The sequence below is a fragment of the Thamnophis elegans genome, chromosome 7, assembly GCF_009769535.1.
Source record: "Thamnophis elegans isolate rThaEle1 chromosome 7, rThaEle1.pri, whole genome shotgun sequence".
NCBI lineage: Eukaryota > Metazoa > Chordata > Lepidosauria > Squamata > Colubridae > Thamnophis > Thamnophis elegans.
Window position 1 is genome coordinate 24,976,788 of NC_045547.1, and position 23,533 is coordinate 25,000,320.

At 39.1% G+C, this 23,533-nt stretch overlaps 2 protein-coding genes across 3 annotated transcripts in view; one reads left to right on the top strand and one right to left on the bottom strand.

Moving 5' to 3' along the window:
• WASHC4 (WASH complex subunit 4) overlaps nucleotides 1–9,149 on the top strand; it is a 45,860-nt gene extending 36,711 nt beyond the window's left edge. Inside the window, exons 30-34 of the mRNA XM_032222166.1 lie at nucleotides 1,263–1,359; nucleotides 2,726–2,922; nucleotides 4,474–4,573; nucleotides 6,244–6,316; nucleotides 7,693–9,149. Of these exons, the coding sequence (XP_032078057.1) occupies nucleotides 1,263–1,359; nucleotides 2,726–2,922; nucleotides 4,474–4,573; nucleotides 6,244–6,308 (459 nt within the window). The 3' untranslated portion in view covers nucleotides 6,309–6,316; nucleotides 7,693–9,149. The remainder of the gene's footprint in view (nucleotides 1–1,262; nucleotides 1,360–2,725; nucleotides 2,923–4,473; nucleotides 4,574–6,243; nucleotides 6,317–7,692) is intronic.
• Nucleotides 9,066–23,533, bottom strand: part of APPL2 (adaptor protein, phosphotyrosine interacting with PH domain and leucine zipper 2) — a 30,260-nt gene continuing 15,792 nt past the window's right edge. For both annotated transcript variants that reach the window (XM_032222168.1, XM_032222167.1), the window contains exons 8-21: nucleotides 23,325–23,471; nucleotides 22,440–22,522; nucleotides 21,639–21,794; nucleotides 19,999–20,187; nucleotides 18,502–18,544; nucleotides 18,328–18,384; nucleotides 18,114–18,202; nucleotides 17,568–17,726; nucleotides 17,406–17,458; nucleotides 14,974–15,148; nucleotides 14,417–14,453; nucleotides 14,187–14,327; nucleotides 12,457–12,504; nucleotides 9,066–11,289 (exon numbers count right to left, since the gene is read on the bottom strand). In XM_032222168.1, the coding sequence (XP_032078059.1) occupies nucleotides 11,161–11,289; nucleotides 12,457–12,504; nucleotides 14,187–14,327; nucleotides 14,417–14,453; nucleotides 14,974–15,148; nucleotides 17,406–17,458; nucleotides 17,568–17,726; nucleotides 18,114–18,202; nucleotides 18,328–18,384; nucleotides 18,502–18,544; nucleotides 19,999–20,187; nucleotides 21,639–21,794; nucleotides 22,440–22,522; nucleotides 23,325–23,471 (1,506 nt within the window). In that variant the 3' untranslated portion in view covers nucleotides 9,066–11,160. The remainder of the gene's footprint in view (nucleotides 11,290–12,456; nucleotides 12,505–14,186; nucleotides 14,328–14,416; nucleotides 14,454–14,973; nucleotides 15,149–17,405; nucleotides 17,459–17,567; nucleotides 17,727–18,113; nucleotides 18,203–18,327; nucleotides 18,385–18,501; nucleotides 18,545–19,998; nucleotides 20,188–21,638; nucleotides 21,795–22,439; nucleotides 22,523–23,324; nucleotides 23,472–23,533) is intronic.

The following is a 23,533-nucleotide window of genomic DNA, read 5'->3' on the forward strand; positions in this document are numbered from 1 at the left end:
CCACTTAAGTCATTTTCCAGAACTAAAGGTACCCTGAAGAATACCATGTTTCCCCGAAAATAAGACAGGGCCTTATTTTCTTTTGACACTCCCCCCAAAAAATGTTGCTTGGGGCTTTTGGGGGGGGGGGGGTATTGGTTTGGGGTTGCTGGGTGGCTGCTCTCTTGCGAATGGGCGGGGCAAACGGCTGGGATGCGCTGTTGCAGCAGAGAAACACAGCAGCCATGAGGTGACCACATTCACGAGCAGCCCTCCTTTCTAGCCAGGCAGAGTGCCACTCACCAAGCCAGTAATATCCCAAAGGCGCTGAGCCACGTGATCTGCCTGGCTGGAAAGGGAGGTTGCGTGAGCGCCTGTTCCGCCCCAGCTTGCGTGCTTCCCAGCCTCACCATGCCCTGGCCCAGTTCTCCCTGCAGGGCCAGGGTGCCGGCGCCGGCGCGCTCCGAGCATAACCGGCTTCCAAACTCTGGAGATCCGCTGCCAAGGCTTCCAACGGCTGCTTTGGGACTACGCTCTATGGTTGTGGGCTGGCTGTTGAAACAGAGAGTCTTTCGGCAGCCAGCCCACAACTATAGAGCGTAGTCCCAGAGCGGCCGCTGCCGGAAGACTCAGCAGCGGATCTTTGAGTTTGGAAGCCGGTTATGCTCGGAGAGCTGTGGCAGTGCCGGCGCCCTGGCCCTGCAGGGAGAGCTGGGCCAGGGCATGGTGTGGCTGGGAGGCACATGAGCAGGGGGCGGAACAGGCACTCATGCAATCTCCCTTTCCAGCCGGACTGAGTGCCATACGGTTTAGCGCCTTTGGGATATTACTGAGTCGGTGAGTGGCGTTCTGCCCGGCTGAAAAGGGGGGTTGCCGGGCACAGCACCACTCACCAACCTAACTGTATCCCGAAGGCGGCAAGCAATGTGAGCACCTTTGCCCCCCCTTCCCCGGCTCCTGCAGCTTGGTGCTTCGGGATATCGCTATGTTGGTGATTGGCGCTCTGCCTGGCTGGAGGTGAGGGGTTGTCCAGGGGGCTTATTATCGGGGGAAGGCGTATATTTTTGCCCACAGGAAAAATATGGCATGGCCTTATTATCAGGACATGTCATAGTTTCAGGGGAAACACGGTATCTCTGAGATGCCATCAGAAATAATATGTACAAGTGGTATAACCAGGGTAGCATTCTTTAAATTCCTTGTTTGATTTTATTATTTTGGAATTACTAAATTGGGGTAATTATTTGGGCAATCTCATGCAATTCCTGGTCTTTTCTTTTTAGGCACTCAATTTTATAGAACACTCAATCAGTTGCAAAGAGAAACTGAACAAAAAGAACAAAGTTGGTGCAGCTTTTACTGATGATGGCTTTGCTATGGGTAAGTACAACAGCAGTACAGGAAGTTCTTGACTTACGACCACAATTGAGCCCAAAATTTATGTTGTTAAGTGAGGCATTTGTTAAGTGAATTTTGCCCTATATTACAACCTTTCTTGCCACAGTTGTTAAGTGAATTACTGCAGTTGATTAGCTAGTAACCCAGATGTTAAGTGAATCTGGCTTCCCCATTGACTTTGCTTGTCAGAAGTCGCAAAAGGTGATCATATGACCTTAGAACGGTCATAAATTTGAGTCAGTGGCCAAGCAGCTGAATTTTGATCAAATGATCATGGGGAAGATACAAAAACAGCCATAAGTCACATTTTTCAGTGCCATTCTAACTTTGAATCACTAAACAACTGTTGTAAGTAGACAACTACCTGTATTCCTATATGGATCTCCTTTTCTAACCGTTTGAAAATATATGAGTAGAAATGCTTTATTTACTCAATAAGAAGATGACATTTTCCCCAAATCAGCAATTGGGAATTGGGAAGGGGGAAATCATCTTATATTTTCTAAAATCAAAGAGGCAGAAAGCTTTTCATCTCTCTACAGGTCCCCCCCCCCCTTTGCCTGGGCTGGATCATCTTATTTTAGGCGTGTCAAACTCAATTTCATTGAGGGCCACATCAGGGCCTTGGTTGACTTTGGGGGGCTGGGAGGCGTGGCCAACTGAGTGGCCATGGCCAGCTTGACGCCACTTCCCAAACAGCTGGCATGTTTCCTCTTCGCACAGGGTAGACTGGGCCGAAACCATGCTGGCCTTATGTTTCTTCTTCACATTGGGTAGACCAGGCCGAAGCGATGTATGCTGGCCCCTTAACATTTTTCAAGACAGCCCTGAGGGCTGGATCCAACCATATCCGGCCCGCAGGCCTTGTGTTTGACATCCGTCTTACTTTCCCTTCTTTAATACAGCCATCCATACTTTTCGACCCCTTTTCTGTCCTGTCTTCTTTGTCGCCTCTACTTGAAGGAATAAAGATTTTGGGGATGTGTATACGCTTGCCTGTTTTTGTGTGTAAATTGATTAAATACCCTTATTTAATTGTAATCTGCATTTTATCAGCCGTAAACTGCAAATTAAATACTCTAATTACAATCCGTCTTTTATAAATATAATTTTATAGGTATTTCAGGATAAACATATTCTGTAATTTTATCCTGATAATCTTTATTACAATATTATTGTTTTATTTATTTATTTATTTTTTGAAGTTATAACTACTTGTGTTATACTGGCTATTGATCAAAATAAAAATAAACCGAGAATAGTAAAAATAGACCAATTTAAAACAAATGTGCAAAACACATTATTGTTTTTTAATTGGGGGTGGGGTGGAAATATCCATATCTTTCAGGTGTGGCTTACATTTTGAAACTCTTGGACCAGTACCAAGAATTTGACTCCCTCCACTGGTTCCAGTCTGTACGGGAGAAATATGTGAAAGAAATCAGAGCATTAGCAAAACAACAGAATGTCCAATCAGCTAGTCAAGATGAGAAGTTGCTACAGACCATGAATCTTACTCATAAGCGACTGGAAGTTTGTTTGCAGGTATTTTAAATCATTAAATTGCAGTCTCATGCCTACCGAAAGATAGGATCTCTTACAAGCTTCATTAAGTTAGTGCTAATAAATAACATTTTAAAATACTCAAACACTGCCCTCAAGTTTTTGCTAGAAGGCAGTTTTGGTGAATCACTAATGTTTAATCCAGATCTGGGCATTTCACAGCACTCAGGCCACATCCAGCCCATGGGTGCTACAGGTTTGGCAGTGGTGGTGGGGGGCAAGGCATTGGAAGTGGGGGGATAGTGAGGGGTGGGGGTGGCCACCACAATATACCCAGTTTCTTATGTGACCCCCTTGGAAAAATTAAGTGCACATCCTTGGTTTAATCAGTAGCAAAAGTTATTAGAAAGTGAGGTTTGTGAACTTTAAAAGTCTCCACTGCAATTGTGAGCAATGGCTAACACAGTTGTTTCCTGGCATTCAAATCTACAAACAACCCCCCCCCCCCCGTACCAGGTTGTCAAACTCGATTTCATTGAGAGCCTCATCAGGGTTGTGTTTAACCCTTGGGGGGCTGGGGGGCTGTGGCCAGGGTAGGCATGGCCAGCTTGACATCAGTCATGTCAGGGGCGGGTGTCGTGGCCCGAGCGCTCTTCCAGAGAAAACAGGCTATTGAGCTCCATTTTCAGCTCCCATGGCCTCCTGCAACCCTCTTCCAGTGAAAACAGACTCAGGATAGCTGTGTGCGGCCCTCCCGAGCTCCCTTTTTGCTGGCAGAAGCATTGCGGGCTGGTCCTTTGCTGTTTCCAGGGCGTCCCTGCGGGCCAAATCTAAATACCCCCCCCAGGCTGGATCCAGCCCCTGGGCCTTGGGGTTAACACCCCTGCACTGTCCTAAAGTCCCTTTCCATGTATCTGTAGCATATGTGGGCAAACTCTCATCCTATCAGTATCTGGAGAGGTTCCAAGGGACTGGTCTACTCACCAGTTCTTGGTCTTTTGCAGAACTATCTACAGTTCTCCTTCCCTTGAAGCTTCAGGATAATCAATTGTTGTAAGGAAATCATTTGAGTCAGATTCTTTTTTAATGGGTTGAAGTCTTAAATTAATTCGAGGCTTACGACACTAATGTTGTCCATGAATCATCCAAATAATGCAAATCATCAAAAATAATGCAAATAATGTAGACTGAAATCATTCCTTTTAACTACTCAGAATGGCCAACTAAAAATGTTGCTGACATGATTTCTCCCTTTGAGATAATGACACTAGGAACAAATTTTATTAATGGATTATAAATAATTGATCTTGGACAAGAAAATGTCCAAAGGAGCACAGTTAATTAGAAATAAGTACATTATAAATAGGGCATTAACTGTAAAAATCAAGACAAATACATTTAATTGTGTGCTTTGAGTGATATTCTTCACTATATTATGTTGAAAATATATAAAAGATGATATTGATGATTCCGTTATAAATTGTGTACAATATTTATGCGAATTTCATATATTCATGCACCTTAAAATAACTTCGAGATTCTGTGATTATGTGGCATGTTAAAATATGCAGATCTTTTTTTCATTTCTCATAGGAATTTGAACTGCTTTATTTCTCACTAAGCAGCGCAAGGATCTTTTTTAGAGCAGATAAAACTGCAGCAGAAGAAAACCAAGATAAAAAAGACAGTGAAGGTTAGTAGGAAATATTCTGCTCTCTGGGACTTTCTGGCACCAAATGCAAATTATTTTCTGCTCCTATGTGCACTAAGCTACAAATCCATGGGGGAATATTACTAGTAAAAAAAGTACCATTCCATTTCTATAAGCCTGAATTTTATTATTACCAATTTAGAGCATGAGTAGGCAATTCAGACTATTGGAATAATTCACAATATGCAATAGTACATTCATATTGTGATTTTTTACTGAGCAGACTGAACAATGATGCTAGAAAACATAACGAAATAGTAGGCTAATATAGGTAGTCCTTACAACCACAATTTAGCCCAAAATTTCTGTGGCTAAGCAAGGCAGCTGTTAAGTGAGTTTTGTCCCATTTTATGACCTTTCTTGCCATAGTTGTTGCTAAATTAGTAACATGGTTAAGTGAATTTGGCTTCTCCATTGACTTTAGGTCAGAAAAAGTGATCGTATGAGCCCTGGGATGCTGCAACCATCTTAAATATGAACCAGATGCCAAATATCCAAATTTGCATCATGTGACCATGGAGAAGTTGCACCGGTTGTGTAAAAACGGTCATTTATTTATTTATTTATTAGACTTATTTATTAGACTTATATACCGCTTCATAGGGCTGTCAGCCCTCTCTAAGCGGTTTACAAATTTTTTAGCAAATTGAGTCAGCAACTTGCCCCCACAGTCCGGGTCCTCATTTCACCCACCTCGGAAGGATGGAAGGCTGAGTCGACCTTGAGCCGGTGAGATTTGAACCGCTGAACTGCAGATCACAGTCAGCTAAAGTGGCCTGCAGTACTGCACCCTAACCACTGCGCCACCTCGGCTCATCAAGCCACTTTTGCAATGCTGTTGTAACTTTGAATGGTCACTAAATGAATGGTTGTAAGTTAAGGGCTATCTGTAGTGGTAAATAAAACAAAAATATGTAATGCCCTGTTTTCCCAAAAATAAGACCTCCCCGGATAATAAGCCCAATCAGGCTTTTGAGTACATGCTCTAAAATAAGCCCACCCCTGAAAATAAGCCCTCTCCAAAAATATTGCAACACAGCAGCAGCCATGAGTTGACAACCTCGTTGCCTCCTGCAGCTCAAAAATAATAAGACCTCCCTGAAAATAAGGCTAAGTGCTTATTTCGGGGGTCAAAAGAAAATAAGACCCTGTCTTATTTTCAGGGAAACATGCATTTATTGTAGCCTAAGTTCTTATGGGGCACAGTCCACTTCATCAGATAAATGGAATGTCATCCCTTAGGAAAGTATAACCTATGTTTAGAAGAGAGAATAGCAAACTGTAGGCTTAACAGAAAATGAAATATAGGAATTTCAGATTGTGGCATAGTCTCTGCACATCATAGTTTTTGAGTGTGGCATATTTTGCATTTTGAGGTTGCTTACACATATTAGCTAAGATGTTTGTTGCTGTTTAGATAAATGGTACCCATATTTTTGTTTCTTGACATTTCACTCTTTTATTTCTACCGATATTTAGGGACAGATTCTTTTTGATTCTACCCCCATATAAAAGCTCTTCACAAACAGTTGTCTATTTTATTAGTTCAGAATTAATTGCATGATTTAAAAAAATGTATTAAAATCTTCCATTTTTTTTACTCAATACTCAGAAACATAAAATTGTTGAAATTGGCCCTTTTTGTATTACAGAAGAATCTACAAAAACAAGCAACGACCTTTCGAATTCTTCTTCTGCAGATCCCCTTGTAAAATGAGAGCTCTGGTATGGTTAATTTACGGATGTGATTGTATTTCTTAATAGTATTTAAAATTCAGAAACTATATTAAAATAAGATTTTTAAGTTTTGCAGTATTCTCCAAATACGAGAACTCCTAACCTGAAATTACTTTCACTTGTTCTACGTATTTCTGCCAAACCTAGAGGAACTGTTAAATATTTGTTTAAATTGCATACACCCTTAACGGCAGAATATTGAAATCGAGTACCGTGATATAACTGTGATTTCTGATTACTTATTTTATAAAGGCGGAACAATAATTGCACTGAATTTGGATGGGTTTACCCATCCAAACGTAATGGGTGAGGAAAATAATGATTACTTATAGATTCTGGCTCAGGGTAAGTTCTTATCCAGCAAAATTGCAAAATAGAAAATAGTATTACCTCAGTGAGATTGTATAAAAGGTAGCTGTGCACATTTTGAAAAACAATTTGGAAGAATCAATTTAAGATTTGCATCAGCCAGCACCACTTTAGTTGTTTTTTAAAGCTCCCCCCCCCACCAGGTTTCCTCAAAAGAAAGCAAAGCATGCTGCTTTGAGAGAGAGGTGTTTGTAGCAAAATTTTAAAACTGTACTTTTTATACAGATGGAAGTATGTAGAGATTCTCAGTCATCCAGGTTGTCCGAAAGGTGCTTTTTCGGGAGGCAACTGGAAGCGATTTTTCTTTTTCTTTTTGAAGACGTTTCGCTACTCATCCAAGAAGTTTCTTCAGCTCAGATAGGATAGTGGGGAATGGAAGGATTTATATTCCTTGCAGACAGCTGATCATTTGCATCTTTTTAGAGGGTTGTTGAAGCAGTGAGAATTTGTGTCCTCAGGATCATCCTTCTATTTCTCACTATCCTTGTAGAGCTGAAGAAGCTTCTTGGATGAGAAACAAAACATCTTCAAAAGAAAAAAAACCCCAAGAAAGTCCAGTTGTCTCCTGAGTTTCACACAGATGCCTACTTTAATGAGTATCTGATAAGTGCTGTCTTTGCATGAGGTCTGAATTGTTTCTTCTGAATACTTTTCAAAGGGTGCAGAGCCCTAATTACAAAGTGCAATTTTTACTGATTTTTCCCCCCCCAAAATGCTTTTTTTTAAAAATATCATTGTTCTGATTACCATTTGACTTTGCAAAGAAAGTAAATAGGAATAATCAGAACAAATAACAAACTAAAATTTTAAAACAAGAGGGCTTTAATCTTTAAAAAATAGTTTTTCAGTTGTGCTTGTCTACTAATAGATTCCTTTTCTACTTTGTTCACTTAAATCTGCTCCTCGGGGATTCAGGGATCATTTGGGGAGGGGTTTAAAAAGGGAAATGTTTCTCAGAGTGTAGTTTTATTTATGTGTTGCTTTATGTTCTGTAGAACTCTAGAGCAACTGTCATTGGTTGAAATTGATGGGACCAGAGTGACATAAAACATCCACCTCATCGGTCTGATAAGTGATCCAGAAGTGCTGTGAAATATCACATAATTTACTGTAATACTCACTCAGCACAGTTTTGGAGTTCCAGCCACGTATGCTATTTCGATCTAAGATGTGGTTGAAAAGGGGGCAAATTTGTTATTGGAAAGCTTTAAAATATTCTTATACCTAATGGATTCAATAATTCTAAATGCATCAAATTACATCCTTAATATGGTTGTTATTGCTTGTTTTCCTAGTGCATATAATTCCCCTTGGGGAAAAAAACCCTGTCTAATTCATAGATTTTACCAATTAGACTGCTGACTTGAATGGACAACTTGTATTGTCCCAGAGACTGTATAAAGCGTACTAAGCTTAAGGTAGCTATGTGCTGTAATAAACATACTCATTTTCATACCTTTTTGGCATTTAATTTGAGAGACTCCTATTTTAGATACACGGCTTAAACTGTACAGTGTTAACTAAACTAACATCTTTGTGAAATACTGAAAACAAAATCCTGAAATTATCTAGATTCTAAAAGCATGTATATGTAATGTTGTGAATATGTATACATAGAGCTTTGTGAATATAGTGATGGTTGCTACTCTTACATTGAAATTGTAAAACCAAGTAATGGAAAAATATGGTAATTTGGGCCTTGAATGCAAATCTGTTCTTGGGAGCCTAATATTGTGTCCTTCTGCCACAGAAAGAGAAATTGTTATACTGCTTGGTCTTTCAGTAGATACAAGTCTTTCATGGCTGTTAGATGTGTGGCACATTAAACATGGGAATTATTTAACATAACAGTATAGGATTGGTGGTAGGTTCAGTAAAACATGGAATTATTATTTGCCTTCTCCCGTTTCATCTTTTGAATAATCTGTCTTCCAACATGGAGACAGTAGCTATGGCATCTTCTCCATGTATTTTATTTACAAAAGCATGCCACAGAGAGATTTTTCTCTTTCAAATTCTTAATCTTTATTTGTAAGGAATCTTTTATTTTCTATGAAATACGTAATTGAACACAAATGTCTAGGTCACTTCCAGTAAGTCCTCTTGGCTATTACATGGTCTTCCAGAATAAAATCACAAGGCCTACCAGGAGGGATAGGGATTGACTCAGCAAAGCCATGAATATTTTGTACATTTGTATGTTTGAGCTTCTGCCAAAGTTTCTGAAAGGGAGGTCCTGTTTGTCATTGATCTATTACTCTGATCTATTCCACCTAGGTTCAAATTCTCAGGAATGAAAGGGACAAAATTATAACATGTCTTACTCTAATTCATTTACACAAACAAAATGAAACAAAACAAAAAAAAAAACTGTTACCTCAATACTTTATTCTGTTAGATATTCTGTACATAATGTTAATAAATGCAACTTTGGAAAAAAAATGGATTTGTATATAGTGGTCACAAGCCTGGAATGTTTTGACTTCTTTGAATGCTGTATCTTTCATGAGAACCAGGTTTGCCAATGTAGATACTTCAATCTACAGCTAAGCGAGAACGCTAGGATTGATTTAATCAACTACATGGGGCAAACTGAAATAGAATTTATTCTGTGGTAATGTGTTGAAATAAATTTCCTTTAGAAATGTGCCCCACATTCTTCCTAATGGATAACAAAAACAGTGAAGTATACTTGCTTAAATGTAATCATTGTCAGTCAGTTCTAATAGTTCTTCATTTATGGATGGATCACCAGTAAGATACCTTTGTGTGGAATCTCAACAATACCTTCTGCTTCAACCTCTAGGACAGGGGTATCAAATTTGGGCATATTGTGACGTATCACAATATTTTTTGCTTTGCAGAGCCGGGATGAGTGTGGCCTGCGTGGGCCATATCCAACCTGCGGGCCGCCAGTTTTGACAGGCCTATTCTAAAGCAGTCAAATTATCCGTTTCTGTTTCACTGCATATAGTTTATATCAACTAGATTGGACGGTAATATTAACCTGGGAGCAGATTCAGCCATTATAAGCTTATTGCACTTAAATGATTTGATCTACTTAGTATCTATTGTACTAAGTAGAACAATTTGAATATCATTAATACAGAAAACTTCGGTACAATATTCTTTCAGAAAATCTACTGGTATTTTTCTAGCCTTCTGGTTTAAAAATCTTAAGATGTGACTAAATCATAACATGTCCCGTACTGTAATTCACATAAATTCTCACCTATTTTTCAGGCTCTTACTTTAGCCATTATTGCTGAAACTGTTGTAGTGCAAGATGTGGACCTTGTTTTTAATATTGAAACAACATATAAACAAAGACAGATAAAATTCTTCATGAGATTCAGCTATCATTGTAATTTACTTACAACATGTTTATAATTTAAAGGAGTAAACCTAAGGCTGACAAAACAGATATTTTTCCAAATTTGTGCTGGCCGCACAAGGAAGAATGTCAAATAAAGAAGATGGTATAAGCACTGGCTAGCTTGATCTTCTTTCTGAAGAAACTGCTTTTCCTAGGGCAGTGTGAAAATGCTTTTGGTGCTGCTTATATCTAGGTTTGAAAAAATTGTTTTGTCTGAGGAATGGAGTCCCTCTTCTATCAATTTTGTAAACTTTCATGTAAAAGTAGGAAAGCCATTATCTCGTCTTACAGAACAGTGCAAAAAGGTTAGCCTTTAACAGGCTTATTTGAATAGCAGTGACAACCACTGGCTCATCTTTTCTTCAGCCTTGGTAAATAACTGAGATTCATAATAGGTCTAACTTGCTTTCTGGTCCTTCTATTTTCTATTCGCTCGAGTTATTTGTTTTATCACAAATTAGGCACTTAATTTTGAAAGCTTAACTCAGATAAAAGTACAAAAATAAATATTAGTAGAAACTGTTATTGAATAGCTTTCTAAATAGCCTAGTTTAAAATAGCTTTCCCATTACTTTTTAAAAGGTATGCAAATAGGAGCAAATAAAGTATTTATCACTGAGATTATAATCCAACACTTCAATTCTGCTAGCTAAACTATATTCCAAACATTTAAATTCTGCTATCTATTTTGCTTAAGATGCAAAATATTATTTTTTTCTGTGAAGTGCCTCTGTATTTTTATTCAGACTTTCAGAAACTTTGTGGCATGTGAAATTTCTTCCGCTCTACTATTGCTAGTAGAATTATGTGAAACAGGTGTGTATTTATAAATTTTATGAATGCATGCTCATGAGGAATTAACTCTTTGCTGGTGGTAGTGATGACTTTGTGGTCCTCCCATCAGTATTCAAGATGGCTTGGTACTGAGGAAGAATTTTTAAAAGTCTGTCAGTTTCTATACCAAATATTTGGATCAAGTTCTTATCTCTTGGTGTTTCCTCTAGCCCACCTATGTTGGACCACAGCTGAGAGCACAGGGCACACTCTCTTATGGGCAACATCATCTCCATCTGAGAGAAATTATAAGTTATGCTTCCGACTCCTGTTCTTCTCCATGTACAGCGTTGTCTTCTTCTGATTGCTCATTCAGTAACTTGAATTTTCCATCGTTAGTAAGAGGCATGGATGATATTAATTGAGCTAGGGCTTTTGGATCCTATAATTAAAATGACAAATGAACATTATTCAAGGCAAATAAAATGTAATTTCATGAATGGCTTTTCCAAAAGCAGCCTATAAATCAAGAGGGCCAGTTTCTTTTCTGTTGTGTTCCCAAGATCAGCCCCTAAAAGCCATCACTATTTTATGCCTGCAATGACTCTTTCTTAAAAGTTCCCATAAGGTACTGTATATCTTAACAATTCACATGGCTAGAGAAAGATTTGTTAATCATCTTACAAACACTGTAAAGTGACTTCATATTTTTTACTTTCCTGGAGTCAGTTATTCAGTTGACATTTTTAATTCCAACTGAAATAATATCTGGAACCATTTTCATCATTCTGGAATGCTTTTGTACTTTTAATGATAAAACAATTCTATTAGACAATAAAAAAACAAGAGTTCTTAACTTCTGGCAACTCCTGGCAACTGCCTTGACTACTTCATTTAGTTTTCTTGGCATGATTTCAAAATGATTTGCCATTGCATGCTTCCTAGGGCTGAGACAAAGTGACTGCCCAAGATCACCCAATTGGTTTTGTGCCTAAGATAGGACTAGAACTCATGATCTCCCAGTTTCCAGCTTGATGCCTTAAGCACAACGCCAAATTGACTCTTCAAAGAAACAAACTCAGTCCTAAAAATCATGCTGAAGACTGCTGTTACATCAGTACAATGGAGGATGATATGTGAAGGGAAGCAAGGACTTTTCAAAGCTTACTACTTTGACCTTGAATTAACTTTCATAATCCTTCATTATCAAACTCATTTTTTCCTAATTTATCACCTGGCTCAGCCTAATGTTCATTGAAAACTTAACATGCTTATTAAGTTCAGCAAAAGTAGATATTTACCTGTTCTGTATCTGCAAGCAAACTAGATGTTAGTTATCTATACCTGGTTATTGGCTCAAGGACTCCCATAGCACATCACATGCACACTGCTGGCACTATACAAGACATTGAAACCGCTTAGTTACTAGGTAACTACTTTTGGTATTGAATTAAGTTTATGGAATTTACTGTATAGTATTAGCTCCAGATCACATCCTCTTAATTCCAAAGTAAAGATGATTTGTTTGAATTGTGTGTAGTCATAATACCAGAGAATCAAAAGCAACATTTAATTCAGAGGATAAGGAATATGAAGTTAAAAATATTACCTTTCGAGCCTCAATGATTTCCTTCCCCAGATTTATTGTATAGCAAATCTACAGAAGAAACACAATCTGTCTCAGCACCACTTACATTTTTTGTTGATTTTACTACCTATTTAAAACTGCAAATAAATGGATACATTTCCGGAATAATTTCTCCTATTATTTGATCTGGATTACAGCCTCAGAAATTATATGGCAGAATTCCCAATAATAAAATTAAGACCACCAAATAGTCTGTGAAAGCTTTACAATGCTGTACTAGCAGCATTTATGACAAAGAAAGTTGCTTCAGATGGTTGCTGAAGCAACAGCTTTCTGGCACTGGCAGGCATTTAGAACAGATGTTTACTTCCAATTATTTGTCTGGCAGTAGCTATCTAACCATCCAGATATTGACCATAATGCTCATAATATAATTAGCTATGGCTAAAGGAAATTGTAAGAAATTATTTGTCTGGCAATACCCATGTCACTATCCATATACCAACTGTAATGCTCATAATATAATTAGCTATGGCTAAAAGAAATTGTAATCCAACAACCTACATAAGGGAACCCAAACCATACCCCTTTCTATGGTAATGCTGCTCTAATTCCAAGCCACAGGTTGGAATTAACAAATGAAATTCTACCAATGGGTCATTTTAAATGGATACCATCAGCAGAAGAAAACATTCCATTTCAAGGCCAGGCAGCCACTCAGCCCAATTCACCTCACGAAGATGATGTGGGGAAAATAGGGGGAAGGTATTGTTGGATATGTTCTCTGCCTTGAGTTATTTGTAAAATAAATAAATAATAAAATTGGGATAACAATAAACTCTCTGCTGCCTTGAGTTATTTACAAAAATAATAAAGGCAGGATAAAAATAAGCTTACTTGAACTGATTAATAAGCCCATTATATCAAGGTTACAGGTATTGTTTGACTTACAAATATAACTAGGCCAGAATTCAATTGCTAAGCCATTTATTTGTCAAGTGAGTAGTCATGTAGCTGGACCTGATTTTACGGTCATTTTGCCATGTCCATTAGTGAATTGATATGGTCATTAAGTCAATTTGGCAAAAAAACCCTATTCATTTTGCTTATTGGAAGCCGGCTGAAAAGTTGGCTTCTGATGATTGTGATTTCAACCTTCCCAGTGGCTTCCGGTAAACAGTCAATGGGGGATGATTGTGACCGGAGGATGTTGCAACTATTGTAAATGTGGGTGAGTTGCCAGATGTCCAAATCATGATCACAAGATAGTTGAGATCGTGCAACATTTATAACTTCAAGGATGGGATCTAAGTCACTTTTTTCAGCGTAACCTCAAACCACCATTAAACAAATGGTCGTAAGTCAAAGTCTACTGGTATCAAAGATTGGATTGAAGGCTGCATTAGATTTTGTGCACTATAATTTGACAGTGGGCAAGACCAGGACCAATTTGGGGGTGAATCAGATTATTTGGAAAGTAACAAGCTGTTGGGAGATTTAAGAATTGGAACTCGACCAAAAAAAAAAAAAAAAAAAAACCCCAAAGATGGAAATAAATGTTTGGCCCAATCCATTCTGAGGCTTGCAAAACTTGCTAGCTGCACATGTTATACTTTTAATGAACTTGCTGCTATTGCAGTTTTTATCTGACTACATTTTACAAAACAGATTGGGTCAATAGCTCATAACACTCCATTTCATTGAAGAAAACAGTTACATGCATTCATTTTAATTATACAACAAAGCCATACCTTTTCACCTTCAGTGTTACTCTCAAACACATAAGCACTCATGCCGTCTTCACCTGACAATTCAGAGACACAAACCACAAACCCAAACAGCCTCTTGTTTTCCTTGTGAGCAGCAAACTGTGTCACGTTGGCTAGTTCAAACTGAAAAAGAAAGTGAGACTAATATAAATTTACTTAAATTCTCAGGGACTGCAATCTTTCTGTGGTGATAAAAGAAAGCATATGCTTACATTTGATCTTGTAACCTGGGTTTGAGGATCTATCAATCTGTTAATGGGAAAAAAATATGTTCAGCTTTAAAAGGCAATAATCTCCCATCATGATTATCGATTGAATCCAGAGGAAATCTATGAACAAAAGGATTTTTTATGCAGTTGAAACTCCTGCCAATAAGGGGTGGGGCATGGCATCTCCCTTCCCTTTCCAGACCCTGAAGAACTGTGATCAATAACTACCACTCCTGAAAGCTAGGTATTGCCTTCATCATCAGTAATACTTTTCACTACTACAGGTTTGGATACACAAGGTCTTGGCTATTAAATTGAGGACTGAAGAGTATAAAGATGATTGACTAGACATGCCTTTGATCTAGCAAAGCTCTTCATAAGTTCTTAGCCCCTCCCTCATTTCTTGAAGGATCAACACTGGAGCAGATGTGCATCAGAGAACAAAATCTGCCTCCTTTCCCTAATGCTTTTTCTCTACAACTAAAACCAAAAAGAGGGCAACAAAACTAAATGAGGGAAAGATAAGCGGAAATGGATCAGAGAAGGCAAACTTTGCTTACTTCAGGTCATTGCTGGTGACCAAGAGGTGAGATTCAGTTGTACGGAAAATATTATGAATCGCCCGAGCTGCCAACACCTGCCGCATTGCTTCATAGATCACCTCCACTGTGTGGTCAGATCTGACAGCCATAGAGCCTAAAAACCGAACTACAAACATGTGCTGCAGGAGTGAATCTGGGGGTGGGGAGAGAAATGGAAGGAAATCTGTTTATATTGCCTTTCGATATAACAATTTTTTTTAATAGACTCCTGAAAAAATGATTATTACTTCAAAGAGAAGTCTCCCCATCTGCAATATATTTCAAATCCCAGTTCACATATAGATGCTTAAGTGGTGATAAATACTCTAAAACAGGGGTGTCAAACTCAAGTCCCAGGGCCGGATCTGGCCCGTGAGCCGCCCTGGAAGCAGCAAAGAAGCAGCCTGTGGTGTCTGCCAGCAAAAACGGACCTCCATTTTCACCGGCAGATCACTTGGGCCACCACAGGTGCCCCCAACATGAGTGATGTCAAGCTGGTCATGCCCCCTCTCAGGTGCTATATACTGATGAAGCAAAGCAAGGAAGGAGCAGCACTTCTTTTGTACTACAGGTGGTCCTTGCTTAGCAACCACAATCGGAATTAGCAACTTGGTCTCTAGGTGAAGTGGCCACTAAGAAATTGCCACCGTGCTTATGATCCTACTTTAGCTTTCCGTGACTTTACAGATTTATGAAAGGAATAAATGTGAGGACTGGTTGCAAAGTTACTTTTTCATCACCACTAACTATGAACAGTTGCTAAATGAGGCCCTTGCTAAAAAGACTACTTTTATTTCTTTCAGTATTTCCTTACTCTCCTCTTCACCTAGCAAAGAGACTGCTTTGACCAGAAGTCTGGTCTGATCATTTTCATGGGGCTTTTGAGATTTAAGCAAAAGCTTGCACATGTACTGTATATAAGCTCTAGACTGTCTCTTCCTGTGCAGAGTGCATTCATAAACATTCTTTCAGTGGGGCAGTTCATATACTCAGTTATAAACGATCACATTCTCAGTATGAAATAATTAGCAACTCCTTGCAAATCTGTCTTTGTAAATATGGAACGAATGCAAGTGCAGTTTGCAGCACAAATGCTGAAGCTTATTTTTATCCATTTCTTTATCATATTTGCACAGCTTGACGGCTTCCTTCTGGTAGGAATCTCCTCTCCTCTCCACCCCCAGATTCTTAGCCATATTAGCACTAAATATATCCGTTCACCAATGTTTACTGCTTACCCTCATGGAAACTAGACTTTTCCTTTCCAAGCTACCACAGAAAAAAGTGTAGCAGAAAGGAAAGAAGGGGATGGGCTACACGTTAATTTTTGCACCCTTCTAGTCACCAGTTAAACTCTTCTAATAAGTGAGAAATTGTGCAATGATAATGGTAACTACGAAAAATGCCCTCAGTCATTCCATCCATCATTACAAATAAAGCTAATATATGAAGGGAGGGAAATTATTTAAAAAATGTGCATGGAGAGTGGTATACCATGGCTACACTTAATATACATAGCTGATACTGAGCTCTTTCCCCATCCTGCCCACAGCATGTTTCAAAAATTAAAACCAACCTAGTCCCCATCCTATAGAGACCGGAACTGTTGACTTCTGATTATACATTTTTTAAGTCAAAGGAAATAAGTATTCTTGTTCTGACCTAGGCTTCCCAAGAGCATGAAGCAAACTCCTTGTCCTGACACAAATCCCTTTTATTAATTTACTGTGAATTCTTCTCATTCACATCCAACCAAGTCTTTCAAGGGAGGATTTACAGTCACAGACCTTATCTGGCTTGGAGAGCTGCCAGGCCGATATCTGCAAAACTTGTCAAGGAGTCTCGGAGAGTCACAAACCAATTAAGCGAACTAATAGTCTCCTGCAAACTCCACTACCAAATTGCTCCTCTTTTATTTCCTATGGGAGGAGCCATTCATTGTCCACCTGTGACCTTACTCCCAAGTCGACTGACCTTACTCCCAAGTCGATCCCTGTTCTTTAGCTGTTCCCTTTGTCTGGCAACTCTGCGCATGCGCCCACTGGGAACAGCTCCTGCTGTTCGTCTGCATCACTGATGTCTGACTCTGAAGGCAGCTGATAACTGGCAGACGGCTCTGGCCCCCTCTCTACCTCTGACACAGAGTCCTCATCAGAGCCTTCCCCTGACTCCAGGACTGGCCCATGTTCCTCCCCAACCTCCTCACTGTCCGAATGTGCTGCCAGCTCTGCTGGCCGCTGGCAGGCCACAACAATTCTGCACATCCCACAGCCACATTTAACAGACAATGAATAAACTACCAGTGGCCTTAGTCACATAGGCAAAATGGCTCTGTCTCTGAAAGTGGGACATTAACCTGGATGACTTTGAGACCAAAGCAAGCAGTGATGAACAGCGCTTGGAGTATCTACCTGTTTCATCCTCTTTCTCGCCATCTTCAGATTCTCCAAAAGGATTGGTACGTCTGCAACAAAACAACATCATTTCTAAAATACCATTTTCCAATACTAAGAGAAAGGTTAAATAAAAAAATAGAGTTCCTTGTCAAAAGAAAGGTTGTTAGCAGCCCGTACCTTCCGCCCCTGTGCTGATCTAGGAACTCCGTTGCAGGAAGCACAATGTCAAACTGAATGGGAGTTCCAGGTGCAATTAACTCCATGGGGATGAGAGCTTCAGCAGACTCCTCTGGAACTGTCTGGTCATTCAGAATATCCATGCACCTCCCATCCTGGCTAAAAAGAAAAAAGAGACGAGAAGGGGGCCATTCGAAATATGCAATCAAAAAGCACGAGGGATTATTACGAATGGAGAATCCATTAAAAATAACCCAGGTACCATTTTTCATGTGTTTTACTAGTTTCAAAGGCTGAATGAGAAAGAATAAGAAGCAGAGAGTGTATTTTAAGCAAATACTCGTTCATTGGCATATGACTGATAAATATATGACCCTTTTATTGTGTTGTGGAACAGTTCTCCACTTCATAACTAGAAGAGGAAATGCAGGATTAAATATTCCCCCAGGACAGAACTCTCTGCTTACACTAAAATTGCATGTTAGGGGAAAAGAAGGTTTTATATTCAGTGGGGAAGGACAAAACACAAGGCAAACACGAAGGTACCTGGAGGGGTGACCAGCCTGCTTTGTTTCAAAGCTCGTGATTGGAGTCACAGCTTGCAGTGCTGTCTGATTTAACCTAATGGCAACTGCCTGAGGTAAAACAGAAGTGCATCTTTAAGTAATACTGTTTAAAGTTCTTGCATAAACACAGAATCATAAGTGAACATCTCTTATAAGATAAATAAATTTGAAAAAAAAAATCAAAACATGCTCACTTCTGGGTTGTCGGTCAGGTAGATCTGTCGTGAAATGTTGTTGATTGCACTTATCCACTGTGACAACAAAGCAAATATTTAAAATAAGGCACCTGGATATTCCTGAATTCTTAATTGGTAGAATTGATTTTATCTAACAAATTAAAACTTTCCATTTACAGTGAAATGTTTTACCTCCTCATATTCCTTTTTGCTTTCTGCCTGGAGGGTTATGCCTCTAAAAAAAAACAAAAAACACAGCCATTAGTATGATTTTATTTTATCATTCTTGCTCAAGACTGCATGAATGAAAAATACAACACAATACAATTTGAGATCCAAAAGTTTGAATTCGCAGGATATTAATGGTGTGAGGATATTAATGTTGTGAAATCAGCCAAGCATAAAATATTCACATGTGTGGACAAAAAAGTCTTAGAGCAAAAAATAAGCTTCCCAGAATCACATTGTTTTGAGTTGGACGGCCTTAGAAATCAAATCAAACCAAATCAAAATGTTTTTGAACTTCTAGATTAAACATTCTGGCTCAAACACCTGACCTTGAAACTGTTAGAATCACAAAGAAAAACCCTTATATCACAGTGTACAGATTAAAGCTTATTTGTATTTGCTGAAATATGCTTGTGTGCCTTCAAGTCATTATCGACTCCTGGTAATTGTCAAGGCAGTTTTCTTCCAAGGTTTCAGAGTTTAGCATTGCCTGTTAAACCACTTCTGGTGCCAGGCCTGAGAAAGAATGACTGGCCAAAGCTACCCAACTAGCTTTGTGCCTAAAGAGGGACTAGAACTCAGAGTCTTCTGTTTCTAGGCTGAAGCCTTAATCTCCTTAACCAAATTGACTCTCGTTCGCTGAAATAGTACAATCATCATCATCCTCTTTTAACGACCCATAATCCCTTGCAGGGTGGAGTCTGGGCAACTGAATGGAGCTAAGTGTTTACTGGCCGGATATCCTTCCTTTCACCAATACTGAGTTTTTTTTCAGCAGATATATTCTCAGTGTGCCTAGAGAGAGAGAAATATCTGCTTCTACCTAGGATCCAACTCACAGTCTCCTGATTGTGAGGTGAGAGCTCCACCTCTAGGCCACCGCATCACTTGAAATAGTGCAATAGTGCAATAGTGTATTACACTTGAAATAGTGCAATACAATGCCTGTATTGTTCTTTCTTAGATGCTGATTGTGAGGTGAGAGCTCCACCTCTAGGCCACCGCATCACTTGAAATAGTGCAATAGTGCATTACACTTGAAATAGTGCAATACAATGCCTATATTGTTCTTTCTTAGATGCTGACAACAGTGTCCTTTTTAAACTTCTATACTGCAAAGTTCCAAATGTTATTCCTGGTGGCTCATATTCAAGAGGGAGGGCACTTACCTAAGCTCATGAGAAGCGATTCCATAATATGGGGGGTGTAACTGAAAAATATTGCTGCCGTCCCTGCCTCTTAGCTACTTTAAGCTGATTATGTGCTACAACATTAAAAGGAAAGCCATGTATAACGCCAAAATTACTTTTGCAGTAATTCCTATATAATCCAGAAAAACTTGATTTAGATTAAGTGGAGGAAATGAAGTACACAAAGCAGCTCAGTTAATGCAACCTCGCCAAGAATGACAAAGCTTTCCTTCTAGCAGATGCCTTGATCCCCAGATCCTGACCCACGTACGGTTTTCCTGTTGGAGTGGTGATCTGAAAGCAATAACGTCGGTCCTCACAATCAATGGCCATCACAGAGCAGTTGTCCAAATCTTGAATCAATCCACCAGCGACTGCACCCCTGGGCTGACACATCAAGTTTCCGCCCTGAGTGAAGAAATACAGCCTGTCCCACGTGGTTGTCACAAGGCCTGTTTTGCTGCAAAAAAAATTATACGTTTTCAATATATATATATATATATTTTAAAAAGTTCTGGAACACATTTGCCAAATTCATTCCAACAAGACCGTCTGATTATCTTCAGAACATGGATTTTTTAAAGACTATATTTTGTCATGGCTATATCACTAGTTACAGCTTTTACATACTTTCAGGTGTTGGATTTTATAACGCTGCTACATTGCTGTGCAAGGTTTCATTGTTTGAAATCAGAGGTGGTATTTAGCCAGTTCTCTCCAGTTCGGGCGAACCGGTAGCAGCGGCTGCGGGAGGCTCCACCCATCCACCCTGATGTAATGTGCGGGCACTGCGCATGCAGAGAAGGCGGTGTGGATGTGCAGACCCGGCACGTGCACTCACATTTGTGAACCGGTAGGGAAGGTAAGTGAATCCCACCGCTGTTTGAAATGTCGAGATCAATAACCTGCCTATACAGTTACTAAATATGGCTGGACAAATGGAGACTCTTACTTTTACCACAATGCACCCCACAAATTAGATGCATCCCACAAATGGAACTGATATTTGCAATGTCTAAAGCATATATAGATATTAATAAGCTTCCATAAGCAGAGGCTAAATGGAAAAAAGGAAAAAAGGAATTAGCTGTTTTCCCCCCAACTCCTCTCTCTGTTGAAGCCTGCTGTATAGAGCCTGCTGTATAGAGCCGAGGTGGCGCAGTGGTTAGGGTGCAGTACTGCAGGCCACTTTAGCTGACTGTGATCTGCAGTTCAGCGGTTCAAATCTCACCGGCTCAAGGTTGACTCAGCCTTCCATCCTTCCGAGGTGGGTGAAATGAGGACCCGGACTGTGGGGGCAAGTTGCTGACTCAATTTGCTAAAAAATTTGTAAACCGCTTAGAGAGGGCTGATAGCCCTATGAAGAGGTATATAAGTCTAATAAATATATGGGCCTTTAAAAAGGCCCTCATATAAACATGTAAATATTTTATTCAACCTAATCATCTGGATCCCAGGCACTTTTTTGTAATTACCCCATTTCCCCGAAAATAAGCCCTCCCTGGATAAGTCCAATCGGCATGCGCTAAATAAGCCCTCCCCAAAAATAAGCCCTCTCCAAAAATATTGCAACACAGCAGCAGCCATGAGATGACCATGCTTGCCGCCTCCTGCACCTCAAAAATAGTAAGACCTCCCCGAAAATAAGGCCAAGCGCTTATTTCAGGGGTCAAAAGAAAAATAAAACCCTGTCTTATTTTGGGGAAACACGGTACTAGTGCATTTTTCCACAGCACAAGAAGTACCTTACCACTCTTTAAGTTTCAAAGTAAATGTAAAAAATGGTGTTTTGTCTATTTTTAGCCCTTATTGTCCAAATTAGGTAGGAATACTGATAATAATAATAATTTTTAAAAAGCTGAAATGACCAATCTACCAAGATAAATAAACAATCCTGAGTTTCCACATTACTTTCTAAGGTTTAGGTAGCCTGCTTTCTGGATAAGATTTTTGTTGATGACAGGAGAAGCATCAAAATCGGGCGTATATACTGATTCCCCAACTGAAAGCAGATCTTGCTGAGATACCCGCATGGCTTCAATTTCGGCATCCGATTCTTCTTGGATGCTGTAATTCATAAATAAAATTAAATCACTTCACCGTCATGCTGCTTCTGGTGAACTTTTACATATGTAATTAATACAGCTGGGCATTAAAGATTATTTACAAATATGTTTTTCATAAGCACTTAAGAGCTACAAACCAGTGTAAGGATGTGCATTTGCAAGTAATTATGAACCACAATAGCAGCATGATTTCATATATATCTTATATGATAAAAGTTTTAGGCTGCTCATAGCATCAGATCTAAAATGCAGCAATACGTTTCAGAAATCACTTTTGTGATATGTTGTTATGTTGCTATTTTAGTGCCATTTCCTATCTCTAAAACAGTTGCAGCTCCATAGAGTGGGAGAAAAATACACAATTACTTTCAGGATCCCTCATCAGGCAGCATAAATTATAAGACAACATCTTCCAGACATATTGGACTATAAATAACACAATTATGGCCAATTATGGCGTGGCCAATTATCAGTTGGATTTCATAGCTGAACAGGCTTTTGATGGTATTTTCATATCAAGACACTTCTATCTCCGTTTCTCTCCCTCTCTCTCTTCTTGCTCATCATGTAGATAAGAGCAACGGAAGCACCACTTTTTCCCTCTTCCCCAAACTGCAAAGCAATATAAACAGGAATATGATGTTACCTCTGCACCGTATTTGTAACCGATGTTAAAAAGCCATCCAGCTTTTTTGAAAACCTCTCTGCTCCTTTCTTCAAAAAATTAATCTGAAAAGTATAAAAAGGAAGCTGAAGACTTTGACTAGCAAATGGCTCATTCCAAGGGTCTGCAAACCTTATGAAGCCAGTAGATGCACATTGTATTTTGAGAGCTTTTTCTGGACCCTCAAAGAAAATTGGGGCTTGGCCATTCATAAAACAGCATCACCATGGGCACAGCCAGTCTAAAACACTTGTAATAGTTGCCCAGCCTTGGCAGGAAACCCATTCTAAATTTGCATCTTATTTTTAGTCTTTTGAATATCTATGGAACAATGTGAAATTCAAAACTATTTTTTTAAATAAATAGGATCCTAGACACTCTGAAAAATTTAAATCATTATTAAAATGATTAAAAAGAATAAGCCAGGTGGCATGAAGCGAAACACTGCCTATAGGCAAAATATCTCTTTAAAATTCAGCTTAAATTCAGTCTCTGATCTTGCACATTAATCTCCCTCCCTCTCGCTCTCTGTTATGAAATACTTGTAAGCATTCTCTCTTGTAGCATCAATATTCCTCACTTCAGTTAAAACCCATGGCTGTTGATGTATACAATTTATTTAACAAGCCTTACATTTGTTAGTTTAAGAGTAGGCTATTATTCACACTTTTTATCATTCACTCATAAAAGTGATCAGAGCTTTGGTTTACAATATTAGAGAACAGAGTGCTTTGAATATAAAGTGACTGAAATACTAGGGATCTATTATCTTGCTCAGACATATATTTGCAAATGAGATATTCCACTGCACTGAAAAATTCACAGCTCCTTTCGTAGCTAAAAAAACTGCTGCTTAGAACTACATACCTGTGAATGTGCGTATCCCAGCATGGGCTCCATCATAGCAATTCTTTTACGATACTGTAAAGCATTCAAGGCACAGTAATATTGTAATGATGACAGATGCTGCTTCCTTCGGGCACTGGCGACCTCTTTGGCAACTTCAGCCTTTAGCTGAATAATAAAATGTTTATAAAACCCAGACAAGGATCAGCAGTCAGCTTTTTTTTTTCTTC